Source organism: Tinamus guttatus, unplaced genomic scaffold (genome assembly GCF_059628265.1).
Source record: "Tinamus guttatus ecotype Peru unplaced genomic scaffold, ASM5962826v1 Tinamus_guttatus_pri_ptg000023l, whole genome shotgun sequence".
Lineage (NCBI taxonomy): Eukaryota > Metazoa > Chordata > Aves > Tinamiformes > Tinamidae > Tinamus > Tinamus guttatus.
The window spans coordinates 1,234,335-1,249,341 of record NW_028288557.1 but is presented as its reverse complement, the minus strand read 5'-3'; the positions used below and the strand labels follow the sequence as shown (position 1 = coordinate 1,249,341).

The 15,007-nt window shown below is 37.3% G+C and overlaps 1 protein-coding gene across 1 annotated transcript; it reads left to right on the top strand.

The window, feature by feature from the left end:
* The first annotated feature begins 495 nt into the window (after positions 1-495).
* SLC25A16 (solute carrier family 25 member 16) lies at positions 496-14,403 on the top strand. The gene is made up of 9 exons (XM_088525170.1): positions 496-598; positions 997-1,089; positions 3,149-3,282; positions 4,670-4,733; positions 9,393-9,514; positions 10,065-10,131; positions 10,937-11,099; positions 11,935-12,003; positions 13,062-14,403. Exons 1-9 carry the CDS (start codon positions 505-507, stop codon positions 13,216-13,218), a joined length of 963 nt encoding a protein of 320 aa, XP_088381296.1. The 5' UTR covers positions 496-504; the 3' UTR covers positions 13,219-14,403.
* The last annotated feature ends 604 nt before the right edge of the window (positions 14,404-15,007 follow it).

The window sequence follows — 15,007 nt, the reverse complement described above, 5'->3', positions numbered from 1 at the left end:
AAAACTCAACATCCACTTCAACACCTAAATATATAAGGAGACTGTGATTGTACAGTGTGGCTAATGAATCTTGGTTTTGACTGCAGGTGTGTAAAGGCTGTTTCTAAAAGCGTGTACCTGCCGCGATAGGGTGTCGAGGGCCGTTTCTGCCTAGCAAGGGGTGACCAGAGTAATCAAACGTTCTTGCTCTGCCCCTGGCCACGGGCTAGGGGGCTGCAGCCCCGCTCCCTACCTCAGCACGGCCATAGTTGCTGGAGAACAAGGCGTGAGGGAGCGCGCGCCGCTGACCGTTAGGGCCGTTGCAAGGACGCGCTGCCGCCGTCGCGCCCAGCCCCTCGGGGGGCGGGCGGGGGCCGGCCGAGCCGCCGCCGCTGCCTCTGACGCGATCCGCCCGCGCGGTTCGGGGCCGGCCCGCGCTCCGCCCCTGCGCCGCGGCGGGGGCGCCGCCCGGCGCCATGCGCGGCTCGCGCCGCCCGCCCGCCGCCTGAGGCTGCCGCCTGCGCCATGGCCGCCCCGGCGGCGGCGGGGCCCGGCGCCGCGCTGCCCGCGGGCGCGGCGCGCCGCGACTTCTACTGGCTGCGCTCCTTCCTCGCCGGAGGTGGGTGCCCGCCGCCCGAACCGGCCCCGAACCGGCCCGGCCCGAGAGACGCGGGCGGCACCTTGCTGCGGGGAGCGCCGCCAGCACCGGCCTCGCGGGGAAAGGAGGAAGTGTGGGGGGAAATGCAGGCGATCCTGGGGAAACTTCGCTGTCACTGCGGCGGCCGAGGGCTTTTCGGCTTTGTAATCGCGTACATGTAGTTCGGAGCGCCTTTCCTTAAGGCTTTAAGGGTCAAGTGCTGTATTCCAAATAGCAGCTATAACTACTCTCGATTATTATTATTATGCTGATGTTCCTAAATGGGTTTCTTCACACCTATCCCACCTAAAAGTACGTTAGAATATTCCTTTATTTATCTGTTGGCCTTTAAGAGTTTTTATGTTTTTGTTCTTGGAAAGGCATCGCAGGGTGCTGTGCCAAAACAACTATTGCACCCCTGGATCGAGTCAAGATTTTGCTGCAGGCTCATAACCACCATTACAAACATCTAGGTAAGATGGCTGCTGTATACATAACTTTAGGTTTGAAATGTAATGCTTGCGATTTAGGGTTGTTGGTTCGTTCAGCAAAGGTACTGTATAGAGAAAGGTCCTGATGAGGCAGAAGGTTGGTTTCTGTCTGGCCAGTGTGCTGGGCTCCGTGCCATGCTTTGTGAGCAAAAAAACACCAAATCTACCCTGCATAAAATGTGTCAAGCCTGTAAATTCCTGTACTGATGGGTCAGAAATGGAGATGTTGGAATAACCCTGAGTAAAGCATAAGGCTTGACCCCTTCTTACTGAAATCAGCACCTCAGTAATGGCAGGCTTGAGTCGTTTATATAAAACCCCTCATGCCGGTCACTTTGTTCCTGTCTGTATTGTTGTTCTACTGTCTGTGTTGCTGCTGTGCTCATGCCAGTTTCCAGCAGTTGTGTCAATCAGACTTTTCCGAGTTGGTAGCCCTCCCAGAGGGGCTGGCGGTCGCGAGACCAGTGACAGCGGAGTCCTGGACATGTGCTAACGTTCACAGACAGCACTGTGATTGATGTGAATTGACAGTAACGGTGAATTTGTGCTCAATGTAAGGTGCAGGTGAGCGGTGTTTGGCCCCGGATCATGTTGTGGTGAGAAAATAAGCTATTAATTGCCAGTGTATTCTGAAGCATTTCCCGTGTGCTTGTCATAGCGCCGCCTTCTGCATAGTATTTGAAATGCTTTATGTCACATTTTAAAAACATGTCACCATTTATGTTCAGTTCAGGTGGATTACAGGTCTCCAAGGCGTTCTTTTGCCTTGATTGCCTTTAAGAGATTTTAATTTAGAAATTTGAGATTTTAAACTTAGAAATCAAAGATCAATTATAAAGTGATTCAGGGTGTAGAATTAAATCTTAAGGCAAAATTCAGGTGATATATATTCATTTCATCGTCCCAAAAATGAGAAACACGAAACACTTGGCAACTTAGTACCACGCTCAACTAAGTATGCATTCAAATCTTGTGGTCTAGCAGTTGGAGGCTGAAATAATAGTTCTGACATTTTAAATCCCTATTTTTTGTTTGCCTTGCATGGTGCTGTAATTGGCAAAGTATTACATTCTTCTTTGTTTAAGGTGTGAGATACATGATTCCGATTATGAGAAATTAGTCTGACTTGAAGGGATGTTTCTGTTAGGTGTAGGCAAAAAGAAGATCTTGTAGGTGATGTATGTGTAAGTTCAGAGGCACAATAATAGTTTAGCTCATCAGAGTTCTCACAGGGTACTCTTACTGCCCTTGCTCTATAGATTTCCTGACACACGGATCTCAGACCATGTATTCTAAGAAATAAAAAATGCTTTTTCAGATTCAGCTCCTATATCATTGATTAAGTAGTTGCATTTGACTGTGGAAACTGTTTAAATGTTTTAATGAAAGAGCTGTGATACAATATTTCACAATTAAAAAAAATATGGTTTGAGAATTTGATAACTATTGTGTTTACCTTACAATGTGCTTGTAATAAGGCTGGAGGTTTTGCCCAAACTTTGTGTGGTTTTACACTGTTTTCCACCTGTTGAAAGGAATAGTGCTTCTTCTTGCAATACATCTCTGCAATAGAAAGAGCATAAGGTCATAAGTAATGAGAGTCTCAAATGTATTTACTGTATTAATGGTGGTATTTAACCTCTAATTAAGCGTGTAGCAATAGTAGATTGTTTTGTTGTGGTTCTAAATTAAAAAATAAAAATACTTAATTGCCTGGAATGCAAGTCAGTGAGTTCCCTTCGTTCTGTTGCTAATGGTAATGTTTGTGGGTGGGTAGTATCACCTGCAGTAGGTCTCCTTATGCTCTGGGGCCTGAAATACCTGAACTCATAAGAATTTGGAAGGTGGGAAAGCTGATAACCTTAAACCTCCTCCTCCTCCTCCTGTCAATGGTTGTGCCCTGGTAATAGAATTTTTCAGCTTCCATAGTCACATAGGCAGTGTGGTCAGGCCTCAAGTTCTTCACCTACTACCTTACTGTTAGTTACACTTGCTTGATTTTTATTGTGACTGTTAATATCTCTTTTTGTATTGCTGACAGGAGTGTTTTCTACATTGCGTGCCGTCCCAAAAAAGGAGGGTTACCTTGGGCTATATAAAGGAAACGGGGCAATGATGATTAGAATCTTTCCATATGGTGCAATTCAATTTATGGCATTTGACCAGTATAAAAAGGTAGTATAACTTTTTTTTTTCTTTTTCCTGGCTACAAAGAATTCAGGTTCTTTTAATTACTGAAACAAACAGTGAAACTTCTGTGCCCTATTAGCTGCACTTGTTTTCTCAGATTGCTTAGTTATACCTGAATCTGCTGATTAAAAGTGTCAGGGCAACAGTGAAACTCTTCGCAGCATTGTTTAAGGAAAAAAAAATTCTCACCAATTTTAGTGCTTTTGTCTTGCTTTTAAAATATATGTGTGTGCATATACCTGCATTAAACAAGGTATTGGGGAACCTGCTGCTAGTCATTCTGCTAAAAAGGGAGCCCTCTGTTTATAAATGGAGGAGGAATAAAATGTAACATCTTTGCTGTATTGACAGTTGACATCTTTGCTTACTACTTGACAGTTGGAATAACTTAAGCCCCAAAGTCTGGATTTATGGCCATCATATTTAACTTATCAAATGACTGTGTCACCTTGCAGATAACAATGGTGTGCATATTTCAGAGTCTCCTCCATTCTGCTCTCATGCATTTACTTTTGTAGTAAATTGGAAATAAATCCCTGAAAAATCTTTTGGGGGTCAGATGTTAGCTTGGCCATGTTTTAAAGCATTGCTTATACAAGATCAAAAATATAATCTTATTTTTAGCCATGAGGAGTTTGTTGCCTGAAAGGTCAAATTTATTTCCCATTAAATTGCCTGGTATTTACTGAATGCAGTGGAATTCAAATTGCAATCCTTTCGAGAAGAGCAAGTTTCAGAAGAAATGATCTTCCTTGTAGTAGAAACTACTTCTTAAACCTTCTCAGTTATTTGCTCTAAATCTGGAACTTCTAATTTCCTTCCAGGACTTGGAAGTTTATCAAACATCCAATAATCTGGTACATGATTTCTTGCTCTTTATTATTATTATTATTATTTTTTAATCTGGCTAAGCATGTGCTTCTGAAGATATCTTTATAAGAATAAGTTTCATACACTGTATGTGGGAAAGTAATTTCATTTTCTCAGTTTCAAACAAGCCCATTTTCAACTTTGTTCGGTGTCCTTTGCTCTCTCATGCTAGGATAGCATTCAGTTTGCCTTGTTTGACGCACATTGAAGATAACTAAATAAATAAGTAATCTGTCTCCTTAAGTAAATAATACTAATACTTTCAATTGGCCACTATGTATTGTTAATAGCACTTTTAGTACTTTAGTGTTGCTGATAAGAATTTTTCAGGAAATTTTCTAAGTAATTAGTTGTACTGTTTTGAAATTTGCAGTGTTCTAAACTTCTTAGAAACAGCTATGCATTAGCATCAACATTCTAGTAAAGTATTATATGCTTTTCTGCATTTTATGATACATGTCTGTTGTAAATACAATAAATTGTAATGTTTGGTATTTTGTAGGTAATAAAGAAGCAACTTGGGATTTCAGGACATGTACATCAATTAATGGCTGGATCTATGGCAGGTATAGTTTTGTACTTGCATTTCAGACATTCTTTTTGCTGAAAGGTTGATGTGTTTTTAGAAGATGATTTAATGTGTTTTCAGGTCAAACTGAGCTGTAAACTTATATTAAGGAAAATATGCTAATAAATGTTTTAAAATACTGATTACTTGCTTAATTGAAAAGTTTGTCTAAAAGTATTCTTTAGAGCGTATTAAATTCAAACATTGGATTCCATGCTATGTTGTCAAGCATACTTACTGCAGTGTATTTTATGATTTAAAAAAAAAAAAAAGAAAAATACAGGGTCATTAAGATAATAAAAGTTTTACTGGAATTAACTTAGCCTACTTGCCTTTCCAACCAAGCTGAATGAAGCCCAGAGAAATGGAGAACTGTAGCTGCTTAAATGGTGATTTCTTTGGGTTTCCCTGAAATGTCTAGACTTAAAACATACAAAATAAGACTATCATGATATTCCTTAAAGCGTACATGCGAAAATTATTTGTCAGTTAGTGAAGTGGCAATAGAACAAACTACTTGTAAACTGTCAGTATAAAATATGATTATACATACCTATTTTCTTCTTGTCAGTTATTCAGCCAAAAGTAGCTAAGGAAAAATAAGAGAAGAAAGAATTTAGTGGACTGAGTTTTAATCAGAAGTTTGTGTGCATGTGTGGGTTTTTTTTTTTTTAAGCATTTACAACAGGCTTAATAGTGTCTAATGGCAGTCCTTACATAGTTACAACATGACTATTAATATGTAGCCTCTTCTGAAATTTGTCATCATGTTGGGACACCGTACTGATTGTCTTCCACATAGTTAGTGTAATGGAAGTAAAATTAATATATGGTGCCATCTGGAAAGCCTAATCAACTGAAATGCTTAATGTGGTGTATTTAGGTACAATACGAAGGAAGGTTTTGGCGTGGAGAACCCCAACGCTTAAGTACATAAGCTAGACTTAAGTGTGCAGTGAAATGACTATCACAACTGTATTGATAGTACATCACTTTGGAATCTTATTGCTCGTCTCCTAGGTGATGGTAACTGCTTTTTGAGTCTTAGATAAATAGTAAAGGAGAAGGTATTATATTGAGGATAGTAGGAAGAAGGAGGCACCAAGAAGAACATAGAATTTGGAATATGATACTGAGAGTCTTTCAAATTGCAAGTATGAGAAAAGACCCTCAGAGCAACTGTTAATACTATGTTAATAAGCTATAACTCCTCTAGCTTAGTATCTTTCTGGCTCCACCAAGGGATATTCTGATGCTGCTTCCACATTTAAATAGCTGCAGGAGACATGAACCCTGTGTTGGTGGAGAGAAGTCTTGCCAGTTTCTTGGAACCTAATATTATGCAGATGAAGATGGGTAGCCCTTGTTTCCCTTTTCCTTTTGTCCCCTCTCTGTCATCCAGCCACACAGCCATCTGCATTCCCTTCAGTGTATGCTATTGACAGTTAAATCCTGCTTATGCTGGAGTTTCCAACATTGCTAACAGTCAACAGATCTGATTCAGCTTCAAAATGGTGGGAAACTTTTGAATATCTCCTGTAGCAGATAAACAGGATCAAAGGCATATCCACAGTGAAGAGAAAAGCAGTGAGGTTGGGGGCAGTGCAGTGAGAGAAAAGAAAAACCTATTGTAATGCATATATTTAGGAGGCCAAGTTAAAGTTACTGTGGAAACTTTAACTCTGAATTTCCTGAGCCTTGTGTGATTCAAATTTCAGCTGTAACACCTCGTTAACAGATAAGTGCCTTATAATGTCCTTTTAGAAAAGACAGCTGGGGAAGAGGAAGAATATCATATATATTACTGTGGTGTAGGAAACCAAATTATCAAACAACACCTGCATATAATATTCCGTACAGGAATTGATATTGATGATGATATTGAAAAATAAAATGTTTGTTTGATTTAGGCTAGTTATGGAGAAGTTACCCAGAGCACAATAAAGATATTATATATATATGCGTATATATATAAAGGCTTCTGTATCCAGCTGATGTGTTCGTACCCCATTTTTGCAAACATATTTCACTCTTCTTTCTCTTGCTGTAGAAATTGTTTATTTTTTGTTATCAAAGATGATGACTAAGAATGGAAGAGTGGTGGGGAAACGGGGAGACAAGACAGGTGCCCGAACAGCCAGTCTCGCCAATAACTCCGCAAGCGTGGGCAGCAGTTAAAGATGCACTGATAATTCCCACTGTGCTTCATTTGCACTTAGTCTGTGTAAACTGATATCTTTTCTTTTGAAGTTATCAGAGGAGTTTGGGGAAATCATGACAAGTGAAAACGGATCTTTTCCTGACTTCAGTGTGCCAAGGACATGAGTCTGCATTTGCAGGAAAAAAAAAACCCTGCTCATTAGCAGTTCTTAATAGAAAAAGTAATTCCTTTGCGGGAGGAAAATAAGAAAAAGAAAAGCCCTCACAATACTGTCCTGTTCTTTCAGATCAGACACTGGAAACTGTAGTATTTGTCTCTTAGCTGGGAATAGATTTTCAATTCTGTCGTGTTTAATCAGCTATGGGAAACATTTTGGCCCAACTCCAGTTAATTGAACTCCAGTTTAACTTGAATTAATTGAGAAAGATTTTGCTCATCAAGACATGGGATCAGCCTTAAGATATCTGAGCTCTGACAAGCCTAATACTTAGGGAGTCGAATTGAGATCAGTGTTCTTGTACGCTATCCCACTGGATTTCACTGTCAAAAAAACGTCCTCCGTCTTCATCCCTGCCAGTGTACTTTTTGCTCGGATGAGCAGTACGAAGTAAAAGCAGCATACTTGTCCCAGTTGCTTCAAGAAAACATGCTTTGTGGCTCATGGCACTTTTATTGAACTGTTGATTTTATTTATTTATTTATTTTCCCCCCAGAAATCATGGCTAGAGGACTGTATTTATTTATGTCTCATCTTTTCATTCCCCCAGCCCAACTCGAAGTGCTGTTTTTGTGCTTAGTGTTGGCTACTTATTGCAGTCACCAAATTATTGGTGGGTCTGTTTGCTAGTCTTTGTTCAGACAGTGTTCCCAGATGATCCCTAAGAGCAGGGGTAAAGCTGCTCGTTTTCTGAAATAGGATGGCTTTCCTGTGAATGCTGTAAATAGTTCCTCCAGCTTGTTTTTTAAAAGTGCTTGGATTAACCCATTTTGCAATTTTGACGTATCTCGGGCATTTCTGATTTCTGGGTATCTCAGGCAATTGGTTAGGAAAAGGCTGCAGTACGTGAAGGAGAATGTATTGAATAATGTAATTCAGTGGGAATGGTCCTAAAACTACTTTGGTGCTTTGCAGCTTTTAACTTCAGAATGCTATGGGTGTAACTGCATCAGAAATGAATTGCTGATGTCTGCTTTTAGGAGGTATAGTCCAGAGCCTGAGAGGTGTTTTTCTCTTCTAAAATTAAGTTACTGGTAGGATATTCCAGAAGGCAACAATCTTTACTCTTAATTGACAGATGACCAATGTATTTTTTTAAATAGCTTTTTCATGCTATGAATTATTTCCCCATTTAATCCTGGAATTTTCTCTCTGATCATTAGGCTTATGGTTTGTTTGTTTGTTTCTTCCAAACATAAAAGTTGCAAAGAACTTGCCTGAAGCTGATTTGTTCCCCCTTTTTCTTATTTTCTCGGCATTTTTTTTTTCCTGAGGTCAATGATATACTATGAGAGAGTAAGCTTTCTCTTTAATAAACAGTTTTAACTTCCCCCTCCCAAATCATTTGTCAATGATCCGAGTGGTCTATCTTAAAGGTTAGAAGTAGGAAAGAACCTGTTATTCAGGTAGCTACAGGAGCTCTTTATACTGGAGTTTCTTTTGTCATCTGTCTCCAAAATTACAAGCTGATCAACACCTAGACTGTTTTGGAGTAGCTCATAACTGGATGAATCGTAAGATACATGTCTCCCAGCAGCTTGTGAAATAAAAGTGTTGGTATTAAATGAACTGCAGAAATGCAATAATTCTTTGTAAGATTCTTTGGGCCTTAGCAGTATACAGGATATACTGCACAACAGTGGCTTCATATGAAGCCACATCTAAATATTTTGAGTTGCAGAATCTCATTCTGATTATATATCTTTATGATTCAGATTTTAAGCATGAAGTTTGACAGTCTGGAGTTTGTTCACTTAACCTCAGTACTCTTCATTAGTAGGATCTTGACTTTATCTTAGGTATCATCGTAATGTATCTGGTATCTTCCAGCTCAGTAGATATATACATATATCCACATTCAGTAATCATGTGCTTAAATTCTGACACAACCATTTGGAATTAACCATGTAAATTTGGTGATTTGACTTTTTAGGTATGATAGGTTTAGAAAGCATTTGATGAGTCCGATGCTTTTGAGACACGAACTTAAGATGATTGCTCATGCGAATACAGTTAGGCCTATATAAGTATTTGGAGAATCAAGGTGTAGGTATGCAGCTTCAGCATGTGCTAGGTGTAAACATAAATTCTTTGCATGCAGCTGGAGTTCCTGTGTGCTGGTTATTAGTGATTTTTTAATGTTTTGTTAACAAAATAATTTGTATACATTGTTATATTTACTGCCACAAAGGGAAATTCTGTTTTTCAGAATAATCCTAGAACCAGATAAGGTGTTAGGTGAGTTTTGTTTGCTTGTTTTGTTTTTGTTTTTAATAAAGGTATTACAGCAGTGATTTGTACTTACCCTCTTGATATGGTTAGAGTTCGTCTGGCGTTCCAAGTAAAAGGGGAACACAAGTACATGGGAATTATCCATGCATTCAAGATGATTTACACAAAGGTATTTTTTTTTAATCTTCAGTCATGTCAAAGCAAAATGTGCTCTTTAAATAATTTGCACAGCATTGAAAATAGTGACTTGATGGCAAATTCACACGTGAACTCATTGCGTGTGCACTGAACTCTTTTAATATATATATATATATATATATATAAAAAAAAATTACCTGGATGCTTTACTGATAAGAAATAGCTCAAACTGGTAGAAGTGGGAAGTAAAGACGAAGAGCAGAAAAAAAGTAGATTTTCAAGATAAAACTAGTAAAGACACCAAGAAATATGGGGAGGAGGGATGTGTGTAATTCAGAAACATCTCCTAGGTTCTGATATTGGATGTAGTTTTTTTATCTTTTTCATTTTTTCCCCTCTATCTCCTTTGGATCCAGGCATTCCTCCCCTCAGTTCTTCAGGCACAAGAAATTCAACTTGATTTGTAGCTTTTTGTCGCTAGATGATGCTAGTCAGATTGCTGTTGTGTAAACAGATGTAATCTTTTTTAAAATATTTGATATATTTCTTGCCACAAATTGGTTTGTGTTTTTCTTTCAAAGGAAGGTGGTTTTCCTGGGTTCTACAAAGGTCTGATGCCAACTGTTGTAGGAATGGCTCCATATGCGGGTAAGCTAAGAGCGGAGCGCGCCTGTCCTTTGGCAGCAACGTGCATTACTAAGTTTGCATAGTACTTTTGCACACTTAAGTTTCCATTTTTTCTGTTAAAAATGTAGGATTATGTTTTACTGAGCAGAGAGGAATGCCACAAAGAAACATTTGCAACTCTTCAATCTTACTCTAGAAATGATCAATGGGTGTTAAAGCATGTCAGGAAAATCCTTTTTTTTCTGAGGCTTGAAGTCTCAGAAAGGAAAAGGGAGACAACTGGTGATTCTTTCTGTTCTGCTTCTGCTCTTTTTTCCCTTTTCCCCCCAAGAACAGGGTTCCTCTCTCAAACTGATAAAGCTGTAAGAGGCTGAGTCCTCTGTAGATGGGAACCTCCCTTTTGGCTCCATCTCCTGGTTATTTCTGTGTACGTACTTAAACTGAAGAGATTGCTGACATGGGATGAAAGAGCATCAGAGCAGCCTACAAAACTGCCTGCCTGAACTACTCTTTTGACAAAAGACCATAAATGTTTCACTGATTTATCGAGTTAACATAGATCTTAGCAGTTACTCTTAAGTAACTCTTAATTGCTTAGTAACTTAAAAGAGTTCTTTTAAATATAAACGTCCATTCCTTTGTACAGAAGTTATATAGAAGTTCAAAGCATTGTATGACTGTACAGGTTTTTTGTGTGTGTGTTTAAGAAAACATCTAGTAGAATTGGCAAATAACTTCATTTTGTAGATGCAGCTTTGTGTTTGTTATGATGCATATGTAAAGAAGTTTGTTTTGTGCAACTCTGTAAAATAAAATTTCCTTTTAGGTTTTTCATTTTTTACTTTTGGTACCTTAAAGAGCATTGGACTTGCTCAAGCACCTAACTTACTTGGACGGCCTTCGTTAGATAATCCCGATGTCTTGGTTTTGAAAACACATGTAAATCTGCTGTGTGGTGGCATAGCTGGAGCAATAGCTCAGACAATATCGTAAGTTTGGAGTGCTGCTTTTCTTTTCTGTATAGCTGTCCATTCTAATAAAACTGCTACCTGAGACTAAGATATTTTGCAAGTCTAGTTTTAACTGGGATAATCTGACGCTAGACCTCACTTATTTTGTTGTGTTTCACATACTACATACATTAGTTAATCATCAGAGGCTTTGAAAGTATTATTAAATTCAGACAAAACCTCTACTGAAATCACTTGGAATATTCCTTGTTAAACTGCAAAAATTGTCTTATAAGTGTAATTTGCAGAATTTTATTATTCCAAATTACTTTGAAAACAATATAATTTGTAAAGTCATGGAATATAAAAATAAGTGTCAAGATACTCTATTTGGCATTTGTTTACTTTTACTTTGTCTGCTCTCTCCGGTCTCGTACAGTTCTTGTCGCATTTTAGTTTTGGCCATAAAGTAAATTAATTCGGATTCATTTGGCATCATATTCTTTCACTAAATCGCTTCATTACAAATATCACACATATCTTTTCTATTAATCCTTAAACTGATAATTTTATTCTTAATTCAGCTATGCTCTCTCTCCAGCATTTTAAGCAGTGTTTTATACTCTCATTTGATCTTCATGCATGTCCTTTACTTGTGGCAAATGGAATACACAGAGAGATCTGATCTCCTGGTTTTGATTATATAGGAAAAGTCTCCAATTCTGGAGAACTTTCAGCTGTATTGAGAATCTGAATTGGATTCCTGGCTTACTGAAAAGGGAGCATAGAAGTTTCACATGGACTATATATTTAACAATATTCATATGGTCATCATGCACTGTGTTGAAGTGCTGTTCAAATATCTCCTCTGCAGGTATCCACTTGATGTAACTCGTAGGCGAATGCAGTTAGGAGCCGTTCTCCCAGACTCTGACAAGTGCCTGTAAGTATGTGTTTTTTTTTTTTAAACACAGTTAATAACATGTTTTGATAATGCTGGATTTTTGAGCAACCTTTTGTTTGTATTTCAACTGAATTTGCAGTCATTTTTCCATAGTAACAGGATCCTTAATAAGAGAGGAGCCCATTCTACTGAAGTGAGCTTTTTCTGAGACTTTTTTAGACTTTTTAATGGTACAGAATGTGTTCGGTAAGATAATTTTGTACAATATTCTTTTATCTGGCCTTTTTTATATATTTCAAATAATGTCACCACACAAATTGTAGTTGGGGTTCCCAGATTTAATGCTTCCAGATTTTTTGTTGTTTGCTTTCGTCTAGTAGATGGGGAAGAACCATAGTTAATAATACAAAAATCAGAGTATTAAATTACCTTATGTCTTAAAAAAAAAAAACAAATCTGAATTTCAAATAGCTGCAACCAAGTTGAATACCCAAAAAGCTTCGTCTTAGTTGCTTTCAATTTTGTGGAATTGTGCTTCTCTGAACCTAGAGTGATTCAGTGTTAACTCTCATATGGCAAATTTGATTCTACTAACAGTATTCTTAGTTATCTTTCCTAAAAACACAAAAGTGTTTACTGTGAAAATTGCTATTGTGTTCTCCTTAGCAGCAGCATCAATTTTTAGCTTGACTATTTTCCACTCACGTTCTTTTAAAATAGAAATAGGATAATTGTTTTTGGATTTGTGTGTTTCTGAGAACTAATCCCTTTACAGACGTTAGGCTTCTTAATTAAACAATTTGTGGCAACTGTGGAAAGATTCCTGGAAAGATAGTAGGCATAAATGTTTCTTCAGAGGAAAAAAAGATAAAACAAGTTAGAAATATTGAAACTTCGAGGTATATGGAAGATGTTCTCAAAAGATAATATCTGTATTAGCTTGGAAATATTGAGCTTTTTACTGAAGTTATTTTATTTTATTTTATTTTACTTTATTGTGTTTTTCTACAGATCTCTCGAGAACCAAACATATTAAGTCAGGATTTTGACTTTTGAATGTTTCGGTTGGCTAATGGATTTAATTTTTGTTTTTCCAGTACAATGGTGCAGACGCTGAAATATGTGTATCAACAACATGGAATAAGAAGAGGATTGTACCGTGGTTTATCTCTAAATTATATTCGCTGTATTCCTTCACAGGCCGTGGCTTTTACCACATATGAACTTATGAAACAATTCTTGCACCTCAACTAAAATATTTTTCAAACTTTACTGTTAAGCTACACTATCAGTCTTCAAACTATATTTGTGAGTAAATTACTTGAAATTTCAAGAAACCTCTCTGTTACTGTGGAACTGCTGTTGTCTGACAGCTTAGTTTTATTTGCCAAAACATGGTTGATTTCCTGGAGTCAAACCAGGGGATAGATCAGTATGAATAGTAGTTAGCTGTAAACTTTTTCTTGCACTTGATCTTTTAAGCTTCCTTAGGTTAATATTAGGAATTTCACAGTTTTACAATTATGCCCATATTTTATATGGGTTTCGAGTTGTTAGTTATTTAGCATTATCACCATTCCAGGAATTATACTCATGGTTATATTGCTTTTTAAGCTAGTAGTTAAGCATCTGTTCTTCTTTAAAAATCAAATTGAATATGCTGATTTGAATAATACATAATGATTTTCAAATCCAAATATTTGCCAGCCTTGTAGAAGCCAAATTCAGTAGACCACAATTTAAGCATCTTTTAACTCTTTTTTTTTTTTTATACAAGTTTTCTGTATCGTAAGATCAATGCATATATCCTCACATGGGCACATACAAAGGTCTCTAACCATTTCAATAAATAATGACAATGAGATGTATTTAATATTATTAGCAGTCTTTCAATTAGGAAGTTTCTTTGCGCACTCCCTAATCTAAAGAATCGTTGTCTATCTACACAATTGAAAACAGGACTGGGGCAATATTAGTTTTACAACAAGTTTTAGAAGAAATTCCTTAAACACAATTAGTACAGGCCTGATCTTGCAAGGTGTTTATGTACCTTTTCTGCGGTGCTGAACATTCTCCAATCAGTTCCTGAAAGCAGAGTTGATTGTATACTTTCCGCTGCTGGCTCCTACAAACGGGTTTGTCCATCCCTAAAACATCATGACAAACACTACTGCATGCTGCTGCATTCGCTTAATTTGGGCGTATGGATAGTAGTCAACCTCTTGGCCAAAAAAAAAAAAAAAAAAAAAAGAAGATTGTATTGGAATCTGTAGATGTGTATATGTACTTTCTCTAAAGTATGGTATGCAATAGACTATTATGCTTGTTTTTTTCCTTCTACAATTTCTTTTGTAAAGGAATTGCTTTCCAGATTTGTTTATACATGATTTGCATTGGTACTTTTGATTTTATTCATTTGATTCAGGAAACTGTAAAGCATTTGCATAAAGTGACGTAAGTTATTTATTTATTGTAAATATTTTAGCAGTGTCCTTTAAGATTTGGTGATGGTCATGTTAACTGAATTGGTGGTTGGTAAGATCAATTTGCTTAATTCTGATAAATTTGACAAACTGGACTTTCATTTATATATTCAATGATTTTGTGGCTTTTTTTTCCAGTTTCTTAAAAGTATATATTTCTTTGATATTTAACAATATAGTTACAGACAGAGAATGAGATGTACTTGAATTTATTTTATTAAAAATCTTGAACTAATATCTGTGTGATTTGTATGCGTGTTTGTGTGGGAGCAGTACATGCTTCTGGAATTATCTGTATGTTTCCCCGTGAAGGTAAACTTGCATAAAACTGTCATTTTTAATTAAAAGAGACAGCAATTCAGCTCTTGGTCTGATTCTTAGTGTTATTTGAAGGAAAATTAATTACTATCAGAATGAAAGTTTATCATTAAAAGTAGATTAAAAGTCTACTACTTTTTTTTTTAAAAAAAAAAAAAGCTGCGGGATGTGCTCTTTGTATTACACTGTTTTTTTAAACTGCAAACAAAATTACTGTCTTGCCAATCCTTGAAACAATTGGG